The sequence below is a fragment of the Uranotaenia lowii genome, chromosome 2 (assembly GCF_029784155.1).
Source record: "Uranotaenia lowii strain MFRU-FL chromosome 2, ASM2978415v1, whole genome shotgun sequence".
Lineage (NCBI taxonomy): Eukaryota > Metazoa > Arthropoda > Insecta > Diptera > Culicidae > Uranotaenia > Uranotaenia lowii.
This window is the reverse complement of record NC_073692.1, coordinates 28,939,622-28,964,542: the sequence shown is the minus strand read 5'-3', so window position 1 is coordinate 28,964,542 and position 24,921 is coordinate 28,939,622. Positions and strand designations below refer to the sequence as shown.

Sequence of the window (24,921 nt, the reverse complement as noted above, 5' to 3'; positions counted from 1 at the left end):
GACGCCTGGGATATTTTATTTGCTCGTGCTGAAGGTTTACACGCCCATGGTCATGGTCGGGAAGCGTGTATTTTAGGTGTGCGTTTAGCCGAAGAAATGCTGGCTAATCCACCTAATCTAATGATTGAGCTACCGCCACCTCCAAAAAAGAAGGGTAAGAAACATAATATCAATCCAATATCCCATCAACTCAGTGTGTTGGCATCGGCAACTTTGGCAAAGTGTGCATTTTTGTGCACAGTTCTCGCGGAAAATTCGGAACACTATCACTTAGCTTTTCGAGTGTGTTTGTATGGATTGGAGATGTCACGTCCACCGGCGAGTACGAAACCACTAGAAGTTAAATTAGCTAATCAAGAATCAGATTTACTGGCTTTATTGAAACGCATTCCTCTAGGCCATGCCGAATTGAAAATCATTCGTGACAGAGCAGAGGCCCTAAGAGATGGTGCTTTGAAGTCACGTGGAGAGGCCCTTCTACCCATAATGCTTGCCAGTTTTATTTTTGATGCACTGGTTATGCCTGGTATTATAGGTAAGGAAAATCGAATGAAAGTGATGAGTCAGGCGTTCAGATTACCAACGGACGAAAATCTAGGTTTCGAGGCTGCGGTGGCAGCTTTGGGCCTTAAGGCGAATGTTTCGGAAGCAGAACATCCTTTGCTTTGTGAAGGAACTCGGCGGCAACGTGGTGATCTAGCATTAACACTTCTTTCCTACTATAAAGACGATCCAAGAAAAATATGCCGTGTTATGGAGAAACTTTTGGACCGGGAAATTCACTCATTGAATAAAACTGCATTGTTGCCGTCTTACTACTCGAATAATCCACCGACGAGAAGCCAATTTTCTCAAATACGCATGGAGGAGTATGAGGCGAGCAATCAGCAGTTATACGGAGAACTGCAACAACATCATGCAGGCATACCTCAAAATGATTTCATGGTCAACAGCCGTCCTCAAAGTAGTACTAGCGCTGAAGTTGAAATCGGAATGGGTGCATTGAGCTTAGGCCAACCGCAACAGCTTCCTGCAGGACCAACATCGGGGCCACCCAACTCACAACCCATTATATCCGGCCCTCCAGGTAGTGTCACAGGGTCGGTTTCAACCACAACAACACGATCTAAAGATTCTCGTTACAAAGGAAAGCGGGTTTATCCTTCAATTCCAAACCAACCTTCGGAAGCCAGCGCTCATTTTATGTTTGAGCTAGCCAAGAATGTTCTGACGAAAGCTGGCGGAACCTCGTCAACATCACTGTTTACACAGGCCTCAACAAACCAGAATCATCAGGGACCTCACCGAGGGTTGCATATGTGCGCTTTCCAACTCGGTTTGTATGCCCTGGGACTTCATAACTGCGTCAGCCCTAATTGGCTATCACGAACGTATTCATCGCACGTTTCGTGGATTATTGGTCAGGCTATTGACATAGGAGCACCAGCTATTTCGTTCCTGATTGACGCCTGGGAAGGTCATTTGACACCACCGGAAGCTGCCGGAATGGCAGATAGAGCATCGTCTCGAGGATGGGATAGTAACATGGTTATACCAGCTGCTGAGCTGGCATTGTCGGTTCTACCGCACTCAGCTGCATTAAATCCGAATGAAATACAGCGAGCCATTTTGCAGTGTAAAGAACAAAGCGATCGAATGTTAGAGCGAGCTTGTATTACTGTTGAAAATGCTGCAAAGGGAGGTGGAGTGTATCCGGAAGTTTTATTCCAAGTTGCTCGCCATTGGTATGAATTATATTTGCGCAATACTCCTGGAGGAGAATTGGAACCAAACGAGCAGCATGAGTATTTCAATGTGAATCTGATGTCGCTGATGGATGCAGGTGATTTACAACAACAGTCTCAACCTCCACCACCTGCAAATCCTCCAGTAGTAGTGAGCGCTACACCACCACAACCTTATCAACAAACGGTTACTACATTGGCACCCATTGGGCTGGCCCCATACGCACCTTATAGTTTCCCATGCCAGGGAATATACCATCAGAATATTCCCTACCATGCCAACCAGATGCAGATGTACATTTCAACGCCTCCACAGTTCCAGTATCCACCGCCTGCGCCTCACAGTAATCCTCCGCAGCAACCTCCAGGTGGTTACCAACCACCATTGAATCCAAGCTACCAACCCATGCAGCCGCATCCGTCTATGCCTCCTCAAGGATACAATCCTCAACAGTACCCTCAAGTGCCGGTACAGGGAGTTCAAGTGCAGGTTCCACCACCCCAACCTAATCAGCAACAGATGCAGCAAAATCTTCAATATTACGGTCCTCAAGGTGTTCCGTTACAGCAACCTCCACAACCGCAACAGCCCCCTCCTCCGCGTCCACAGCCTGGTCATGGTTATCCACCATACCCCGGTGTTCCTCCTTCGACACCGCCAGTACGCCAGCGACATCCACATCAGTTCACTCCAACTCAGTTGCGGTATCTGCTTGCCGCCTACAATGCTGGCATGCTAGCTTTGGAGACACTAGCTCGACGCGTTCACGATGACCGCCCCCAGGCCAAGTATGCCAGAAACCCTCCTTACGGAGATGACGTAAAATGGCTACTGCGCATCTCGAAACGTCTAGGAACGCAGTACCTGCACCAGTTTTGCGTCTGTGCGGTCAATTCTATCGTATCGCCGTTTGTGTTGCATGAAGTGGCCATCGAATCCGCTCACTATCTGGCGCGGAACAATCCCGCTTTAGTAATGCAGCATCTTCGCTCAGCGTTGGCACCGCTAATGCAAAAGTGCCAACAAATGTAAGTTTGTTTGAATTGTCTGATTAATTTTAGTTCCGATAATGGTTTTGATTTTGAATTTCATTACTGCTTTTAGGTACATTCAATGTATCCATCAGAAGTTATATCACCTCACGGTTGCGGACTATGAAGAGTTTACCAACATAATATTGTCGGCTCGAAATGCATTCCAGATTACACCAGAAGGAAGTGCGCAATTCAAAGACTGGCTTCAATCTATCAAAAAGTATGATTTTTTTTAATAAAATAATATTAAATTTATAATAAACTTATATTTTTAATTTTTAGATCAAAATCTTGTAAAAAAGAGCTACTGTCGCAGATAAATTCAGCCCTTAACTCTAAATGACAAAGACTAGAATCGATCGGTTCCGAATTGAACAATCTCATTTCGGCAGCCGGCAGTGCCTCAAATGTAACAGCAGTAGTTAATAACTCAACAGCATCACCAACTACGTTAGCACCAACAGCAACGTCGTCATTATCGGGTCCGGCGGGGACTTCAGTAACACAACAGCAACAACAGCAACAGCAACAACAACAACAGCAACATCATACCGTAGTAGCTTCTAGCAGTCGTACCGTAACAATAGATGAAAATAGAGTTGTTAAAAATGCCGTATCTTCTGTTAGTACGGTAGCTGCAACAACAGCAATGTCATCATCAACTTCAGCGGCTAAAGTGAATCATTTGCAACATCATCAACATCAGTCTTCACTGTCGTCCTCGGCACAGTTACAGTTGCATCATCATCACCACCATCACCAGCAACAATCTTCAGTAGCTCAAACGCCTCTGGTTCAACAAAGCCAACAAGCATCTACACAGGCTCCGGGACAACTAACGGCGCATGGAATGCATACTGGAGCGACGGTGCCACCACCAGCTACGCATCATACATCATCCACTGGATCGGCAGCTTCGTTTCATCATATACCACAAGGCATGGTGGCACCTGGACCCACCAATACAGGGACCGGATCAGCAGGATCTACAGCGGTAGCGGTCGCAGCCACGGCAGCACCCAACTATCATCATCACCATCATCACCACCATCAGGCAGCGGCTATGCTGACACTCGCTGTGAGCAACCCGCCAGCTCATCAGCACCATTCACATCATCAACAGAATATCAATCTTAACGTTAACCATCATGTTATATCAGCGCCAATAGTGGTTGATTTTTCCAATATGACGGTTAATTGTGTGCAGTTGGGCCAAGAGAACCAACAGCAACCATCGGCGGTGGCTGTTCCGCCGGCTCATCTAGGCCATTTGGGCATACCACCAGAAAACGGAAGAAGATTGAAGTAACCGTTACCGCATCATTAACGTAGTCGTCGTTTGTTATCGTCCCCTGTTCCTCTTTGGAAGAGGGTAAACTTACTTGACTTTTAGCAGATTTTAGTTTCCGATTTCATTGGATACACATGCGTGCCGAAAAGCAAATTTTGTATATCAAGATGTATTCGAATGTGTGTGTTTTTCTTTATTTAGGAACCTACCCTGAATAAAGGCAAATAATCTTATTATGTGACTGTTGGAACTTTTTTTATAAATGGGTTTGATAGGTAGATACTCTGTTTTAGCCAGGGTTTCTTGTGATCATCGCCAATTTAAAAATTAATATGCGCAACACATTTTTAGGAATTGATGGTTTATTTTTTAAATTTTTTTGTATTATAGATTTTTTTTTCTATTACATAAATGTTAATTTATGGAGAATTTCGTCAGCACTTTACCGATGGTCTTTTTGCCTTGCATGAATTTAAGTAGATTAACACTGTTTAGTTGGTGACATCTCAACATGATTGGCACTCATACTTGAACAGCAACTTCTTCTAGTATGCTTTAATCAATCACCAGTAACCCGACAGCAGTTTCGACGAATAGATGAGGGTTGATTTTCAATCTTGTGAGTTAGCAAAATTGCAATCATATGCTGTAGCTATTGATGCTAAGATCTATTTTGCACAGTGGGGAAGTTTTCTTTAGAATTTTCTGATTTTATTTTTGCACCATGAGAACACTTCGTTGCAACGTGCATTACCCTTCACAACCACAGTAACTACATTGTTGAATGCCACAGTAAAAGTAACTTTTTAATCAAATTAAAAAAAAACATGTTCAAATATACGGGACGTTTTGAAGTTCTTTTTTGTAAGATATCAAATTGGTATCGCAGTTCATTTTTCAGGTATATCCTACTGTATCCAAGAAATTTCTAGATTAAAAAAGTAGACAAATTATTTTAACTCTTCATATTTTCGGATTTTTTGTGTTAAAGCCTCAGGTTTTTTGTATATCAAATTTCGATGAAGACTCGATTCCAATTTTAAGCTAAAAATTCTTCAAAAAAAAACTGAAAAAATAAACATACAGATTTATATTTTTTGTGATTCATGCGAATGATTGTGTTCAAAAATAAATCATTTTTATCACCGTTTGACACCAGCCAAGTTTCCTTGTCTACTATTAGAAACGTTGGAGTGAATTTTATCCCTTTAACCTTTGCACATTTGGGTGGTGTCAATAACATTCATTACTTTTTAGTCTAAGTTTCATTGTTTATTTCTCTCATAATGGTAAACCAATTATACACACAATTATCACCCCATTGAACATCCAAGCTTTTATCAAAATCAAGATTGATGCTTTCGATAAGTTTGTGGGCTCTTGATAAAGGAACATATAATCATGACCCACGTGTGAATTCGTTTTCGTTTGATCTGTGATTATATTTTTTCGCTTACAATCTAAGTGAAATAGTAATATTAAGTCGACTACTGTTGTAGGATATCTCTCAATTGAAGGAACAAAAAGTTAAATACCGTAGAAATAGAGCGAAAATATAATAACGTAAAAATTCATGAAAACATCTATCCGTTAAGCACAGAAAAAAATATATTTTCGGAAAATGAACTTACTGTTAAAAAGCAAACTTTTGAAAAAAAATCTCAAAATTTGTAAAGAGTGAACTGCAAATGTTAAAATATAGACTTATCGAAAGAAGAGCACACATTTGATTCCAATTAGATGTTTAATTGTAAGCGATTCAAACGTAGATGTTTCGTACAATTTTGAAAGAAAATGGAGCATTGCTTAGAGATCGAAATGAATCAACATTATAAATCTAACTTTAAACAGGAAACGCAATATTTTGTTTATCTAGGTAACTAACAAGAAAAATAATGAAGAATAAAAACACGCTGTAATAGTAGCTCCCCGTTATATAAGCATAGGAAATGATATTTAAAATCAACCCGAAGATCTCATTTCTAGACAGACAAACTGAAGTATATTAAACATTAAAAAACATATTACTATTGAATCATGCAAAATATCTTTAAAATATTTTATTCACAATTGACAATGTCGAAATATAACACCTATTTGAAGTAAATACTATTAAAAATAAAAACTATTGCAAAGTAACGTTAGGTCGGAAGAAATATACCGACAACCGAAAAGAAGAGAAAAAAAATGCAGAAAGTGTCTTTTTTAAAACGGTTACGCAGATAAAATTTATCATTCAAGCACTCACGGGGCTTAAACAAACTGCATCGTTTTCATTCATCCAATAATTTGGTGGATATTTCGCCAAAAGTGAGCGCATAGTCGTACGGTGGGGCACTTGCTTAAAATCGAGGCAAAATAATAGAAGACTTATGTGAATTGTAAATATCAGCAGCAGCAGCAGCAGCAATGAAAATTCGCCAGAAAATAACAGAAACATGATCACGTGTCTTAAAATTTAGCAGCATCCAAGCGAATGAAAAAAAAAACAAGAGGCACGGATTTTTTTTTAACTTTGAAGTGGAAATTTAATTTATGTTTGTTATTTTTTGCACACATATTTCTCAGATTGTTATTATTTTGTCAGAATAATCACAATGATTTTCGTTTGAATCATTAAACAAATTTTAATATTTTTAACAGTGAATTCATGAATCATCACTGTTCTTTTAAAAGTGCTTAGCTCGTTAATTGTTTTGACAGCAAAAATTTCAATGAATATCCTTGTTTTTTTTTTTACACTGATTCATAAACACACTATCTAGTGATTGAATAATTTGTTCAAATTCGTTACCTATTATAGCTGCTGAGCTTTCGTTCATTCACCCCATCTTAGGCCTCTTGATGTAGGTATCTGTACAAAAATACCATTTTACACAATGAAACTTTATTGTCAAATTCGGTTGTTTCTCTTACGGTAGCGTATAAATAGAGTGTCTAAAATGTATTCTCTTATTTACCAGAAAACGAAAACATGAAACTGAAATATACCTCTATATTTAATAGCAACAGAAAAAAAGTCGAACTAAAACACAAGAAATTAATTATGAAATTTTTATTACATTCTGTTATCTACTCCAATCACTAAATCTACGCATATAGTTAATGAAAACCTTAACCGCACATTTCGGTAAGGCAAAATACAATGAGCACTTTATTGAAGTCCATTCTATAGGTTTTTTTTTATTTTACTTTTCATAATTCTATAACACTATAATGATCATCTGCCTGGTAGAAGATTTATATTGCAATTATATTTAAAGCTTATGGGCCTTATTCCGCGAGTCAGTGAGCTCCGAATAAAAAGTGTTCGTATCAAAAAGTGGTCGCACTTAATTGCGTGTAAATCGATTACCTATTTCTTTATTAAAAAATAAAAGTATATTTCTCTTCAAGTTCAAGATGTATAAAAGATGCAATAAATACTCAGTTAAGATTCCGGTCGGCCTAGTCCAAATTGGCGAGGCTTCCGTTTGAATGCCATCAGATTTTGTACAGTCACATTGTCCTCTTCCTTTGCCGCAGAACGCCAGTTTGCTTTGAACTGCTTCTAGCTGCTAACAGATTTTTGGGCCTTCTTTATTCGTTTGGGCGAAATTCTGGTGTGTTTATCCTTGGGCACTGCATGTTGTTACCATTCTATGGCCTTTTTTCTCCATAATGGCAGGATGCCAAGCTTCTCCAAATCAGCACAGACAAGTCATCTTTCTTCAGGAAAGTTAGCAAACGCTTTTGAAGACACTCTTTCACGTAAATTTCCTGGTTGACGGTCCCGGTTGCAACGTAAATGTCGCTTTCAAGCCACAGGTACAGATAGCTTGCCAAACGAGATTTTTCTTGGCAAACTTTGATAGTTTAATATGCTTGAAAATGTCTGCCACCTTTCCGCTTTCGGTTGCTGTGTAATACCAAATATAATAATAATATGTTTGGTAATACTCTTGTCCAGGAAGCTGTCAGAAGTCTCTGATCTCTCTAGGCGGACGTTTCGTCGTCCTTTACCACGCAATCAAACTTTGTCTACAATGTCGTATACAGCTTCCGAGATCTTGTTTTTGCCATAAGGTTTTGCTTATCGTTGCGATTTGGAGTCACTACCTTTTTATAAGTCGATAATCCGGAAATTCCCAACTTTTTTGCAAAATCTCGAACTGAGAAGTTGCGCTTGAACGCGATAGCCACTCTTCTGTTCGTCACAGCGGCTGCCGGCTATCGATTTCCCTCAGATCTTGGACGCCATTTCCCTGGAGAACTTGGACGCCATTTTGATAACTAAAGATCTAATGTCGAAATAGAAGCATCATTCTACACGTTCTACACACCTACAAAATGAGGGGTGTTCATGTTTTCATATGAATCGTTAGAAAAAAATACGGTGAATTCAAGTAGACCACTTTTTTATCCGAACACCCTTTAACGAAGCTCTTCTGAACTGAAATTTCTTGTCTGGAGTGCTCACAGAATTCAGAAATAAGAGGTGAAATTTCGTTAGTCACATTAAACATGACTAGCAAAATGACGCTAGCTCTAGCAAATAAAATATAAACTTATCTCATCCAACATTCATAATTTTTTTTGAAAAATCTTATCCGAGTAGTACTTAAGATTAGCGATGTATGTAGCTTCTTGTAGTGATATTTTATTCCATAAATCACCGGGTAAAAATCGCATAAAAAATTTAAAGCAACTGTCAATTGCTACATCTCAATTTCCAACAGCTAATTCGACTGAAAAAGTTCTACAGCATGGGCTTCAATAAAGTCAAATATGAAAATTTTCAGCTGTCATTTAGATTATTTTTCAAACAAAAATGATAGCAATTGACTTTCTCAATTTTGTTTACACTCTACATACACACCACTGTGAATTCAATTGATGGAGCGAGATTTCCTGTTAAAAAAACTTTTAAAACCTTCATTTTTAGCGCAACACACTACATACATAGACAAAAACATACATTGGATTCATATAGAGCATAAGTTACTGGGAATGATTCACATTTATCATTCATTAGGGCGCCCGAACCCCAAGCTGGCACCCCAATGGGAGCTTATCGAAACTTTAATTTTGATTTAGTAAACAGCTTAGATGAGGAATAAATTTACACGAATAAATAAAATGGAAATCAACACATAAACAGCAGTTTACACTTTTATGGAAATAAAATCAGAAATAGTGAGTAGAATACTTAAGGCATAAAAATACATATTTAAAAGTTCTATATACATATATATACACAGAAAAAAAAATAAATTATATATACACACATTACACATACACATACATCTATACATTGAAAGATAAATAAATTACAATATATATTTGAAGATGTAAAGTCTGCGAGTTTTTAACATAACTGTATGGAATAAATATTAAATAGACGCAAACAAAAAAAAAACACTGTAAAATTAAATTTAAATATTGAAACATTGAACTGCAATCATCTGCAGAGGTAAAATTAAACATGAAAAAGATAGCAAAAAAAGGAACTCGTCACCGTGCTCAATTCAAAAGAAAACATCAGGCCCGTCAAATTTCGCGAAACTCCTTGAACCAGTCACTCCACCCACATGATCTGCAAAAAAATGAAAAAAAAAAAAAATAAAAACAAAAATCTAAAAACTCCGCCTGATTGATAACAAAAAGAGGGAGTGTCTCATTGTGTTCATTCATAATTCTACAGGACTTGGAATCAAACGCATAGAAACAATGAAGAAAAAGGCAGTAGAGGAAGTTGAACCCTTTGAAAGTTTTCATTGAAAAAAGATGCAGCCAAAAAAAAAAAACAGAAATCTGAAATATTATATGACACGGCAGATGCATGGGTGGAAAACGAGTCCGGGGAGCGTTCGTCGATTTGTTGAAGACTTGCTAAGCACGAACCGCTTGTAACGTTGCTCGAGGCATTGATTGGCAGGTTGTTCGCGCGAACAGAAGATGTGTAAGAAGTTGAAGCAAAGAAAAACCTAGAGAAAAATAAATAAAAAATGGTAAAAATACATTCTTTTGTGGCTTTTTTGTTGAGAAATGTTCCTTGAATTTTGAGGTGGAGGTTTGCTTCAAAGAAAACGTCTCTATTCTTATGTATAGCATACCTTTTTTTGTATTGGACCTCATGATCATGATTTATGATTATTTATTGAAATGATTTATTGCCAACTATAATCTTGTTTTCCTGTTAATTTTGTATGAGGAGCCCTCCTTCTGTAGAACGTGAGGGTCTTGAAATTTACACAGCAAAAATTTTTTCCTGTAAAATTACGCAAATGTCCTGTAACAAAAAGGAGCAGGACATTTACCCTAATTTTACAGGTCGAAAAACAAATTACGTGACATTCAATTTTACGTCTACAAATTTTTTACAGGACATTTGCTGTAATAATAAATGAATCTTCTTTAACTTTTAAGGAAAACAATTTATAATTATAGGTTTTGTTAATTACAGGTTGATTCATTTTAAAGGTTGCATTTTCAGTGACACGTAATAGTCAATTTTTTTTTGTGTATATACAGGCTATACTTGGCCCGAAAAACCTTCGGATACCAATTTTCAAGTCGTCGGATCACTCGTTTCAAAGTTATGGTATTACGAAAAAATCACCTTCATTTTCATACAGAGTGACAATAACGTTCCCGTAAAAATACTTCAACAATTTACAGTATGGTCCATACAAAAATGCGGAAATCTGTCATCAAGGTTCAAAAAAATTTCTCTTGATGATAACATGACTTAAACACCTTTTTATTCATGCAGGCATGTAGATAAACGTATCAAGAAACATCAATCGATGTGTTCTCAACTACATTCTCCAGGTTAGATCTGCACAGTGAACGAAAATTAACGAGTTCGGTAATTTTTTTACCGGAATCCTAACATGTGTAAATCGTTAAACTGTTCGATATTTTTTTTCGGTAAAAAATAAACGAACATCGGTAAATCGTTTCTTCATTTACCGATGTTCGTTTATTCTTTACCGAAAAAATTACCGAACAGTTTAACGATTTACGCATGTAAGCAGGGTTGGTCGGCTCTTCTCAAACAACAAAGAGCCGGGAGTAACCAACACTGTTTTCAGTTCGGCTTCCGAGTGTAATCCTCTTTCGCTGATCGTGCTCCACTCGTTACCCGAGTTTACACGAGCTGTAAGTGACTCGGACGGCAAATGTGAGAGCATTTGCATCCGAGTGGGAGAAAGAGAATTCTAAACAAAGAGCGCCCTGTGTTTCAGTCATACACCTCAGAGTAAAGAGAGAAAATAATATTTAGACTCCCACCACACAACGTAGAAAAAATATAAACAATTTCTACTCCGCTACCATGCCTACTGCTGTTAGCTGTTTTGAATTTTTTTTGCAAAAGGTAGCGTTCGAAGAAGAGGTGACAGGTGGTTTCATCAAAAAATTAGGACACCTCGAAGAACAAAAACCAGGATTTTTCAGGACCCCAGTAGATTGGTGGAAATGAAATGCAGCTCTTTTTAGATTGCATAAATTAAGGCGAAATATCGGTGCAGTATACGCCTTAATTTATGCAGCAGAAGAGATATGAAGTTAGGTGGCTTTTAGTTTATACCGAAAAACACCGTTCATCATTACCATTGGTTTAAGAGGTTAAACTGTTTTTATTGCAAAATCAATAGCAATTAAGATCAGGACGGCTTCTAGAAAATCAGGACACCGCTGGGAGCTTTGATTCGGAAAGTAGCATCTTTTCTCGTGAACGTACCAAGAATAAACATGAGTTAGCTCTCGAATTCTCCTCAGCACATTGCGCAACAATTTTTTTCGGAGAAGGGAATTCTCTTCATCAGCGGATATGAATGCTCTCGCTCACTCTTATGTATTGACAATCTCACTCTTCATTTCAGTGCGATTTATCTCTCCCCGCACCGATTGGGGGAGCAGACGAAAAAAAATTGCACTCTCTTTCACTGGACAAGCCGATCTGAGGAGTTTTGCCACCCATGCATGTAAGGATTTCGGTAAAAAAATTACTGAACTCGGTAATTTTCGTTTACTGTGTGAATCAGGAGCAGACTTCCGCAATATGAGCCACTGACATTGAAGCCTATATACTTCAGAGTTTCAAGCTTTAAGATAATCGACACTGTGGGATCAATCAATCAATCTTCATATCAAATAGTCGACGAGGGGTTTCAATTCCACACTGTTCAGAGGCCAAAGATGCTTTTCGTCCGTTTCGAGGTTTTTCTGAATCCACGGAAGCACCCGATTCTTCAAAATTTCCATGTAGAGTTCAATATTAACTTTTACTCCAGCTTTTATAAAAACAAGAAGCATCTTCAATCTATTCGAAGCAACCGCTCCAAATATCATGACCTCGGTAGGATGTAGTCAACTTGAATTTCACATTATCTGGGACTGCTTCTTCTTCAACGTAGACAGCAATCGCTCCAAGCGCTCAAGTCATAGTGTTTCGATCTGTTCTATTATCAAACGGCGCTTTGCTTGCCTTTGATGATACATTTATATCATCTTTGACCAATCGTTGCATGGAAGAAGAAGAAATGAAACATGATGGTTGTCTTAGTAAAAAACGCATGAAAGTGTTCTTATGTGCCAGCGAGCATCGCCGGAGGCAATCTTAACTGACTGGGATTTTATAGAAAATCTTGTTTTTTTTTGTTCGATGCTGTTGTCAAAATTTGGCATTTATAAATCTATATAAAACTCCATACCAAAGAGGGTAACAATTTACTTGATGGCTTGTTTAGGGCCCAGGAACAAATTAAGCCCACGAGCTTTTGAATCTGCAACACAGCATTTTTCCCAATATCAGTCATCAAGTAGAAGTTTTGTAAATTTGAGCAATCCATTCATTTTTTCCTAGTCCTTTAAGGTGTAACTCTTCAATTAAAAAATAATATTGATTAATTGTGAATCTTGAAAAATGAATTACTAACGATTATTTGTTAACAAAATTAGAGGTTTTTCTAAGTCGCACAGCAGTATAGTTTCTTCTACTATGATGACTGGTATCTATGGTTTTAGCTTAGCCATTCTCTGACAGCAGAGAATGGGTAAAAACTTTGAATTAGAACGTCCATGGTAGAAGGATTTGTACTGCCACGCCGCACTAAACAATAAAACATTATCTTTAGCTTCGAGGTCCATTAAAATGCTTATCATCCATTTTGCGGTAGCCTCGCAAACAAAGAAAGCTGTTTGAATATCTTCATTAATCTGTTATTATGCCTGCGGAGGGGTAAATATTTTTCCCATATTCATTTCCAAACAAGTTTTCGGACTTTCGTCGATTAATTAATCTTGGCCATTTCATTAAAAAGACAGAATTCAAACTAATGTGACCCACTAATAGGTCACCCACTATAAGAAATAGGGTTACTTCTTACTTCTCACGTCTCACAATTCATTTCTTACGTTTCATTCCTCACGTCTCGCGTTTAACTTCTCATGTTTCACACCTGACTGCTCATTTCTCACTTTCCACGTCTCACGTTTTTCTCACTTTCTCACTTCTCATGTCTTACGTCTCACTTTTCACGCCTCCCTTTTAATGCCTCATTTCACACTTCCACATCTTACGTCTTACTTTTCACATCTCGTTTCTCATGTCTCTTGTCACAATTCTATGTAAGTATGTATGTGGAACGTGTCTCATATGACATGTCTAAGATTTCGTGTCCTACACAGCAATTTTTTTTTTTGCTGGAAACCAGCAAAATTTGGCTGGTTTTTGTCCCGCTGACTTTCCAGCAAAATTTCCAGCAATTTAAATTGCTGGAAAAAACAGCAAACGTGAATGCTGGTTTCCAGCAATTCAAATTGCTGGAAAATCAGCAATCCAGATTGCTGGAAACCAGCTATTTCTTTCAACACCGGCAGTATTTAGAATCAAATTCATACTTTAATTCAAAATTAAATTTTAATATTGGCTGTGCATATAAAAACAATAATTTTCTGCTATTTTCAATAAGCGATTTATTTATTTCCAAAATATTTTTTTTTTACATCTTTCTAACACCGGCTCTAGGGTGGCAGCTTTGTGCCGAAGTGTTGATCATCCGCCACCTATAAAAAAAGTTTTGATTAGTATCTTTTATGGAATTTCTGCCTGTACAATAAAAACTTACCCTTGACTTGATGCCTGGTTGCTAGGATATAGAGGAAAATAAAAATAATTGTATTAATCTAACCAAAATTCGTGAAATACAGTCTCACCTTGCTTCTTCTTCTTCTTCTTCTTCTTCTTCTTCTCTGTGTGGTTAAATCCACATCGAGTTTCTCGAGGTGGGAGAAACTCTTTGGACCAGTTGCAAAGACCATATGTCCATCAAATTTTGGTCGGTTCATTACTTTTGAGTACTATAATTGTTTTGGCATGGTTCTCAAAGGTTTTACAGTTAGATCCTTTTGTCTACTTTTTTCAAGAAGTCAACTACTTCTTTTAAGGTGTCTACATTTTTGGTTTTGAGTAGTTCAGTGATATTTCTGTATTTACAGTCGAAGCTATATTGAGCTCTCGTAACGTTGTACTTAGAACACTTTAAAACTATGTGATCCGCATTTTCGGTTTCGTTGCATATATTACAAAAAGGGTCATCTTCAATCTGCATTTTGTTCAGCCAGTACTTGCTGAAGTCGTGTCCGGTCAATAATCGATTTATTGTGCGCACTTCGAATGCATTTAATTGCATCCCATGGTACCAGGGTTTTTCGCACCATTTATTTTGGATTTCATAGAACTTCTGTCCTTTCGTCGCTGCGTAATCGTTGTACCAGGTGTTAGCGGATTTTATTTTAAATGTTTGGAATAAAAGAACGGCATCTTTTGTGAGAATTTGATGATTTAATTCTTCACTCGATGTTGTACCAATTTTAGCTAGTGTGTCTGCTCTATTATTGCCTATTATTTCGATGTGACTTGGTATCCATTGGATTACTATATCACATTTTAAACATTTTTGGATGATACTGTGTACAAGCTCACTCTTGTTTCTTTTTCTCTGCGCATCACTCAGTACTCTACACGATGTAAGGGAATTAGTAAGGATTACTGCCCCTGTTAAAGTATTTTCTTCAATAAGTTTAGTTGCTATTTGTATAGCCACTAGTTCCGCCGTCATGATGCTTGTTTGGTGTTTTAACTTGAGAGCGACCTGCTGATTATTCCTTTCTATGAATATACCCACACCACAAACTCCGTTTGATATTGATGCATCTGTATATACTTTTGCTTGGTTTTTATACTTGCCATTCAGTAGGAATAGTACTTTTTGCTTCATTTCTTGGATGTTGGTGTTTTGTTTGCTGACTCGAAGTCCGATTTCCATGTTGATAGGCACCTTTTTTTCATTAGTAGGGATCGATCGTACTGGGCTGATAGCACCGAATATTTCATGGTGTTCTTTGAACAACTTCTCGCAGTAACTTAGTCTTTCATTGTCCTCTGATCGTTGCAGTGTTCCAACAAGTTGTTCATAGACCGGATTCTGATGGGTTACGGATTTAGCTATTTCTTTACATGAGACGAACTCACTTCGGATGTTCCACGGTTCTTGAGCAGCAATAGCTAAGAGGCTGTTTAGGGGTGTAGTCTTGCTACAACCCGTCACTTTTCTATAGCATTGGTTGAACAACACTTGTATGGATCGTAAATTGGTTTTTGCTGCGTTGTTGAGTATGGATACTCCGTATTCAATACAGTTTCTTATTAGTGCGTTGAAGATTACTCCCATGGTTTGAGGATGTCCTCCAAACTGAACGCTACTTATTATCTTTAACATGTTGAGCCTGTCCAGAATTTTCCGTTTCAGGTCTCGTATGTGTCCGCCGAAATTTAAGAACCGATCCAGGGTGATTCCTAAATATTTGTATGTATTTACTGTGTTTACTTCCTCGTTATTAATCTTTATATTGAAATTAACTTTTCCCCCTTTGAAAACTAAAATTTTGGTTTTACTAGGGTTGATTTGCATCGACAACTTTCTTGTTTGTTGGATAAACCTTGTTAAACTTGACTGGGTCTTACTTCGCAATTCTTCCATTGTTTTCCCTTTGGTAAGTATCACAAAATCGTCGGCATACTGCAGTAGTACCGTACCTTCTTCGACGTTTCGGTGCAGCCCAGACGTATAGATGTTAAAAAGACATGGCGACATAACGTCCCCCTGCGGAAGTCCATTACAGATCATTCTCGTTATGTTCAGCTCTCCTACCTTCATAGTGATTGTTCTATTTTTTAAAAACGATACTATCCAGATAGTTAATTCTGGGGGGAGTTGTATCTTCATCAGGATCTTCTCTAAGGTGTCACATTTAACGGAATTGTATGCGTTAGACAGATCAACGAATGTCGCTGCCGTTATATGTCCATTGCGCTTGTTGTTCTTAATCGTGTTTATAAGAAAATTCACGCAGGTAGTTGTGGAGTAGTTTTTCCGAAATCCGAAGGATAATTTTGGGATAATATTGTGATCTTCTATGAAGTGTTGAATTCTTTCCAACACGGCAGAGTTCATAATTTTCGTTATTGTTGGTATCAGCGAGATTGGTCTTTTCCCTTCCACTTTTGACTGATCTTTTCCTTGTTTAGGGATGGCTATTACCTTGATCTCCTTAAGTTGGTATGCTAGTGTTCCTGATCTGAACATTTCATTAATATTTCTAATGATAGTGTTAACAATATTTGGTTCTAATACTTTAAGCATTCCGTAAGTAATCCTATCTGACGAGGGTGCCGATTTAGAGTTCTTTTTGGCTAAAATTCTCGACCAAGCTTCTTTGTCCAACAAGTTGTATTGGCATGTGATTCCGTAAGAAACAGGTACGTCTAAGTCTACCTCGCTCTGTCCAAAATGTAAATCAAAGAATTGGTTAGCCATGTTTACGTCCTCTTGTACCGGATTATTAGATTGCTTGCCTGCTCTTTTACCTGTCAGCCTCCCAATTTTTGTCCACAGAACTTTGGAGCATGTTTGGGGGTCAATAGATTCAATGAACTCTTCAACCTGTTTTAACTTTGATTCCTTTTTTTTACGTTTGAATATTGCGGTCCTTTTTTTGACTTCTATAGCGTTTTCTAATGTACTATTCTGGCTAAAAACCCGCATTGCTTCCTGTTTTTCTAACCAAGCATTCTCCACCTCTGTACCCCACCATGGCTTTGGGATACGCTTGCTCGGTTTCCGATTGTTTGACACACTTTCTTGAATTTTGTTTCGCAGGTCAGATATGTTATTAATGTCATCGCTCTCAAGTTTCGAAATTTCTTCATAAACCTTTTTCATGTTTATAAAGAAAGGTGTTTCTTTAATCATCCCTAAAAATTCTATTTCGATCATCAAATGTTCGCTACTTCCAATTGTTTCTTGTAGAGTACGCCACTCAACGGAGTTGAAAAGATGATTTGAGATGATTTTTCTTGTATCGAGTGGTAGAAAAGTTTTAGCTCCATTGTTAAGTAGTATACAATTTGAGTCGTTAATAGCATCTAGCAAAGTCGCTCCTTTTTTGTCGCTCCAGTCATTGCCCCAAGCAACGTGGTGGCAATTCATATCTCCTCCTACTAACACCCTTCTGTGTGAACGAAGTTTCGTGAATAGTAAATTTGTGAAGTTTTCGATTTCCGAACTTGTTGTCGATGGAGCCATATACAGTGCGACTATGACAAGATTCTCCCGTAATAGTTTTAAGGCTATTAATTGAATATTATTGGATTGATGTGAAATATTCAAGTTTTGGTATGATATGCCATTACGAATGTAGACACCCACACCTCCATATCCGTCATCGCGAGAACATAGTATCTTTTGAAAACCGCTGATATTATATAACCTGGTATTTTCCTCCGAACATTTAGTCCAGGTTTCCGAAAAAATGCCAAGACTGTATTTCCCTTTATTTAGTGTTCTAAGTATTTCATCTTTATTTTTTCCTAGACTCTGTACGTTCGACTGTAGTATTTTCATTAGGTTATACGTTTTGTTTTTATTTATTTGTGTAAGTATATAATTGCTTCATTTCTATTCTGTAACCTGTAGACTTTTTGGATCTAACTTACCTTTTATCGATGAGGGTTGATACAAACTTTGAAAAATGTTCCTCTCGGTTCCGTGATTCATCCACCAGCGTTTTCTTGATTGCTCCTGTTTGTTTCAATGTAGATGGCTCCTGTAGATAGTTTTGATGTGCTTTCCGGAATTCTTCCTTCCACTTTTCGGCACTAGACGTCCGGTATTTGTTGAAGAGTGCTGTACCGTCGTGTTGCTCGTTGGTTTTTGCTTTCTTGTCCCTAAGCAGTACTACGTCTTCACTGATGATGGATTTTTCCGGAACTGTTTCCCTCTTTCTTCGCATAATTGTTGGCTTGTTGTACTGATATCTACCCGCGGTCATTTCGGCATACGATGCCGATTCCGCTGGTGTTGGGTCCTGGCTGGCACCAACCAAAGCTTCGTAGTAGTTGTTTGTTTGGATGGGGAACTGCTCTTCGGCTTCCAGGGCGGTGAGATTTGTTCTTGCGAGAATCGCTTGTATGTTGTTTTGTCTGGTGCGTTCCGGACATGTGATGTCAGTGGTCGCGTGCTTTTTACGGCAATATAGACAACGGACCTCTAACTTGCAGCTATGATAGTCCTCCTCTTTTTCGTGACTTCTCGTGCACTTCGAACACCGTTTTCTGCCTCGGCAGTTCTCAGTTTTGTGCCCGTATCTAAGACACGAACCACATATATTTGTTTTACGAAAGAACGTCTTTACCTTTAGCGTGCAGCAGAAGAGTTTGACTGATTCTGGCAGTTTGGCAGCTCTGAATGAAATGCTTATTCGCTCGGTTGGTATATCTTTTTCTTCGATGCGTCTTTTCATTCGGTAGATTTGCAACACCGGGTACTCCGCTTGTAAACCGTCCTCAATTTCTGCGTCGGATATGTCCAGAGGGACATCTGATATAACTCCCGTAACTGAGATGAGGTGTCTGGGTATATACGCACGATAATTTTTTTCGATGAAATTCTGGTCGTAGGTCAATTTATTCGCAAGTTGGTAGCTGTTCATATACACAAGCACTTTATTCCAGCCAATGGTTTTGAGGTCAATTATGTGCGTTCTGTACATCGGCATTTTCCGTAGCGTGTTTGCGAGGGACAATTTATTAATACGAATTGATCCTCCTTTGGTGTCGCTTACTTCAACTATTACACGATACGGCCCCTGGTCGTTTCTTTCATAATAGTAATCAATCTTCTTTTCCTTCTGTACGCTCCTCCTAGAATCGCTTGTTGTAGGCACTTGAGTGAGGTTTGGATCGTTGCAATCCATATTGGTGTCACCACCCTTCGGTGGTGGTTTTTCGTTTACACTTAGCATGATCACTTTTCACCTTATATGGCGGCCATTTTAATCTTCACGACTTTGCCACACATTTCGTTATCTAACCTCACTTTACACAATATACTGGCGTCTCTTTCGCCTTTCGGCGTTTTCGATTTAAAAACTGTGATATCACTAATAGTTTCTATATTAAACACTTCTTCCTTACAACGAAAATACTTTTAAACTTATAACTTCCTTTTTGGATCACCGCACGTCGCTAATTCGATAAAAACACTTCGACTAAATTTCCAATGCATCCGAGCTGTACGCGTTTTTGCAAAAGAATGAGGCCACGAACGGAATGGATTTCTCACGATTTTCACCCGAAAATTTGTCACCTTGCTTCAGCGTACGAAAACAAACAGACTCAAATTTGACAACTCGATTGCTGATTTTCCAGCAAACTAGATCAATTGCTGGAAAGTTCAGCAGTTTGAAAATCGATGGCTGATTTTTCAGCAAAACAGAAAGGAACACAATCGAATGCTGAAAAATCCAGCAATTAGAAAACTGATTGCTGGTTTCCAGCAAAATCTTGAATTGCTGAACGGTTCCAGCAATTTTTTTTGCTGGAAATCAAGGCGAAAATTCACTGTGTACACACAAAACTTTCGAGGCCGGAAATTAGCAAAATTTTGCTCAAATTTGACCAGCTAGAAATTTAGCAACCAATTTAGCAAATTTTTTCTACTAGAATTTTAGCAAACGAGAGAAAAAGTTAGCCGCCGGAATATTTTGCCAAAATTTTAGCAAAAACCGACGGAAAAGACCGCGGGGGATTTGAAATTCAAATTTATTGTTTTTTCTTTGGAAACTCGGAAAGTATTATGAAAAAGACACCATTCTTTCACTCCATTTATTTAAAAAAAGATCATTTCACTAAACACTTTTTGCACTTGATCTTCAAAACTGGTCTTCCGCCTGGGTGCAAAATAATGCAGTAGATCTGCAAATTCGCTTCCTTTCTGTCGATCATTGTGGCAATGATGGCCGGCAGAAGCAACCTGATGAAAAAAAAACAAAGAATTTCACATATTAGAAGCCGCATTTTTTCATAGTCGGATCGGTCCTTACCTGTACACTTCCGATATCAATTAATCCACCGTTCCGTCGTCCACTTGACAATCAAATGCTCCGCCAGCAGTGAGCCCGTTTTCGTAACCGCCCAACAACCGTTCGTTCATTGGTTTCTTCCTTAAAAAACACAAAATTTTTTCACTTCAAAATCGAACAATCCGTTCATGTCCTAATCATTTGTTACCTGTATACACTATGGTCGCTGACTTTGTTAGCCCCGTCTCCACAGGTTCCGCCAACATCTACCTATTTTTGTCAAGCGCACAGATTCGCGTCGAATTGTTTTTTTTTCTAGTAGCCGGCGGCTGCTATCCGAACAAAGCGGCTAGTAAGCCCGCTTTTTTACTAAATCCAAGTAAAACAAGCATATTGCTATCACGTTAGTAAAACATCCCTTATTGCTAATCGAAAGTAACGCAGTATTTTTGCTAAGTGAGGCCTCGAAAGTTTTGTGTGTACACACAAAATTTCTGAGCCTCCACTTAGCAAAAATAGTCGATTACTTTCGATTAGCAATTGGACTCGTTTTACTGACACGATAGCTAAAAGGGATTTTTGCTTGATTTTAGTAAAAACTAAGTTCGTTGGCCGCTTTCTGATTTTGGCAGCAGCCGTTTTTGCCGCCGCTAAGAAAAAAGTCAGTGCTGTTTGGAAGTTTGATACCGACGGTTCCTTTGGTGGCCAAGTGGACAACGAAAAGGTGGCCAAATCGACAACGGAAGCATACAGGTAACATTACATTCGGAAAATAGATTTTCCGGTTTTAATGTGTTTAATTCTCTATTTTTTCGACTAGATTGCTGCTGCTAGTGACGGTACTTCATCAACGCGAATGTACGGAAAGGATGGTTCATGTAGGCCGTAGATGTAACCATCCGAAAATAGGCGTTAAATAACCCGTTCCCCGCTGGAAAGTTATCGAAATGTTAGTGACAAAAAAGTGTTTAGTGCAAATTCCGAAAAAAATAAAAATAATATGAAAATCACACAGTTTTTGTATTTGATTGAAAATATTATACATTCCATGTGTTTCCAGAAGAAAAATAATAAATCTTGCAGGCTCAAATCCTGCACGATCTTTATCACCGGTTTTTGCTAAAATTTCAGTAAAACATTCCGGCGGCTAACTTTTTCCCATATATGCTGATATTTTAGCAAAAAAATATTGCTAAATTGATTGCTAAATTTCTAGCTGGTCAAATTTGAGCAAAATTTTGCTAATTTTCGGCCTCGAAAATTTTGTGTGTATGTTTCAGCTTTTAGATCTTTCATTTTAGATTCAAGGTCTCGAGTCTCAGGTTTTATTTCCTAGATCTCAGATGGAAGATTTCATGTCTCAGGTACAGTTCGAACGACATAAGTCCAAATAGCGAGCTTTTCGCAGCTTTTTTTCTGAATCTTAATTCCAAAATATTTAAGAAACATCAAATTTTCTCAGAAAATTGTGATATTTTTAGTTACTCTAACGCTAATAGAAAGTTTGAAGAAGAAATATAAACTGAGTTATAAAATTGCAAATTAGAAGATCTTTGTGCGAGCATCCCAATTTCTATAGAATTATGAAAGGCACTATCCGCGATGCCAGGTAAATGTTTGACGTTTTGTAGTTAGGAAAAAAGGTAAACAAAACCCGAGCAGACTTTTATGGCAAAATTATAGCAAATTTTGCTATCACGCCCTGAGAGCCGAATTAGCTCTCATTTTGCTTGACATAAGGTGGTACACAGCAAAAATGAGAGCAAAGATTTTCATACTTGGTTAGCAAAGTGATGCCTTATTTTGCTAAAACTGAGAGCCGAACTACACCTCATTTTCCGAGAGCTTGGAGAGCACAATGATGCCAATATAAGGCATCACATAATTTTGCCTGACATCAAAATTTGGCATTATTTTGCTTTCAAAATGTTAACAAAACTACAGCAAAATGAGGTATAATTTTGTTATCCCTGTTTAAAAATTGCATTTTATTTTTGCTATGTTCTACCTTAAGTCAACCGAAATGAGAACGAACTTGCTTATCAAGGCGTGATAGCAAAACTCAATCTTACAATTTTTTTTCGAGTCACCAGAGTCGCCTTCAGTTATGCAACGTGTGAGCAATTTATAGCGTATATCGTCTTCTCAAATGCAACGAAAAAAAAACATCGCAATGCATTATAAATATCGCTGCACTTATGTTAGCATAAATTGAGGCTATTTACATTTCGTTGAAGCTAATGTCAAAACTTGCTCAGTTAATTTGAAGTTGAGGAAGTTAGAAAAAAAAGTTGTGTTCGAGCTATCAGTTTTGCAATTGCGTTTCGTAAACGTTTTGAGCTTTCCTAAAACAGCATAGCCAAATGTCAAATATTCAACATCGCGATAGAATTTAGTTTCAAATTATATTGTTTGCTTCATTTACGAATAATTTTTCAAATTTAAGCGTATATTAAAGTATTCAGATGAAAAGAAAGTTAAAAAATTGTACTGATCTACTAGTTTCAGTAAAAAAGAAATCAAGTGCTAAGCATACATTCTGGCGTTTAGGATCTAGGCAGTTACGTTATATTTTTAAGCGATTTTTTCCGGGAATTTAAAACCATATTTATGTCATAAATATAACGAAACCGATGATTTATGCCCTTGTACCCTTTTGGTATAATTTATTCTGATTATCAATAAATAACTATTTAAATAAAATCCAATTTTGAAAAATTCAGGTTTGTTACAAATTCCATTTTTTTTTAATTCAAAAAATATATTTATACTTAATTTTGATTAAACTTAATGAATTCAAACTAAAATATTGTCATTTAAAATCGCTTAATTCATGTATAATAACGGAACCGAATGTTTTATCTAATGAACCATAAGATCACGACATTAAATTGCAAGATGGTCATAGTAATATGCATACATTGAGGCGTTAATTAAAATTGATAACAAATTTATGGAAAAAGTAAATTTTGGGAAAATCACTCTCATTATTACATATTTAGATCTTTTATGTAATTTTTAGTCCCATCTAATCACAAACATTGTCCTGCACTAAATTATCAACTTTTGTAAAAATTGGCAAAATCGTGTAAAAATAAACTAAAAAGTTCACAAAATTACATCTTACTTTGATGAGCGATAACTTTCATAAGGCTCAAAATAACGGCTTCAAATCCATTCAGTAAGAAATTGTTTCAAGCATACAATTCCATAATGTTTCTATTCAGATTGCTCGCTTTTAATGAATACGTGCTGGTTGTACCAGTGATTGCCAGTAAAGTAATCAACTGAAAATAAGAGAGGCACTTAAGTTCAGAATTATGCTACCGAGCAAACTATTATGACATAATTATAAAACAATAATTCAAAACAAGTGCATTCAACCCAGTTGATTCATCATTATTCATTAAAAGAAAAGCTTTGCATCTTTCCAAAGGGGCCAAACGTACACAGAAATTAGATTTCCGACGGACTCAAACTCAACTGCAGCAGTAGAAAAATCGAAAATTCGACTAACCCGGATTGTTAATTTGCTAATTCTTAATGGATTAGTTACAAAAAAAAATCTTACTTACGATTTTCCTTGGAGCTGTTTACGTTTGCAGCCTTTATAAGCACCCCTAGACAGGAAGCAGGAAGAGGAAGTCAGGCGGAATTGTAGAAACGACACGTCGTATGCCTTTTGAAGCGAGGCCAACATCTTTCCAGGGACAGTTTCGAAGCGTCTCTAATCCATCCTGAAACTGTTGATTGGATAGGGTTTATCATCTTAGAAGTGTGAACCTGTAAAATTAAGAAACATTATTATTAACTGTTAATTAACTTACCTCCTTAGATACATTAGCCCTAACTGCGTTCAATTCTTGCCGTTCCGACCAATTGGCATTAAACAGCACAACAGGATTGCATCTATCCAACCACTGGATTCGTCGAGAACGGTTAGCGAATCCGGACAATCGACAGATAAGACCTTAAAAGAAAAAATTAAATCAAAACAAAACTAACCTTACTACAAATAACTGGTTGGAACTTAGTTGGAACGATGTGGGAAGTTCACGGTCTTTTTAAAACAAGAACACCACAGCTCCTTCCTCGGCACACACTCGTTAACAGTTCAGCCCAAAATCAATTGGCCAGACGATTTCTAGGGAACCAGCAAAAGAAACCGATCCGCTTGATGAACTTTTTTGGGTTTGTTTTGGTTATGTCGTTTCGTTTGACGTTTGAAAAACGTGGTTGCCAGTATGCTAGATTTTATTTTCTTGTGTGTCGGAGTCCAGAGATGGACTCTACTGTACGAAGGCATATCGAATTCGTCGAGTTCAAAGAGACTAGAAGTCTAGCATAACAGTTCAGAAAGGCGACATTACCATATGAAAAAAAATCAATAATATAATCATCATGAGTACCCGCGCTTGTACTTTGTTTTATAAATTCGAT

At 37.6% G+C, this 24,921-nt stretch overlaps 1 protein-coding gene and 1 long non-coding RNA gene across 2 annotated transcripts in view; one reads left to right on the top strand and one right to left on the bottom strand.

Annotated features, from left to right (window-relative positions):
* The window catches only part of LOC129741178 (zinc finger SWIM domain-containing protein 8 homolog), a 16,234-nt gene extending 13,034 nt beyond the window's left edge, over positions 1-3,200 (top strand). Inside the window, exons 3-5 of the mRNA XM_055732888.1 lie at positions 5-2,774; positions 2,851-3,000; positions 3,063-3,200. Coding sequence (XP_055588863.1) covers positions 5-2,774; positions 2,851-3,000; positions 3,063-3,123 — 2,981 coding nt within the window. The 3' untranslated portion in view covers positions 3,124-3,200. The remainder of the gene's footprint in view (positions 1-4; positions 2,775-2,850; positions 3,001-3,062) is intronic.
* Positions 3,201-20,050: 16,850 nt separating this feature from the next.
* LOC129748804 (uncharacterized) lies at positions 20,051-20,960 on the bottom strand. Its single transcript, XR_008737831.1, has 3 exons — positions 20,690-20,960; positions 20,503-20,622; positions 20,051-20,432 (listed from the first exon to the last, which is right to left on the bottom strand). It is a non-coding gene; the product is annotated as an uncharacterized LOC129748804 (long non-coding RNA).
* Between the last annotated feature and the right edge of the window lie 3,961 nt (positions 20,961-24,921).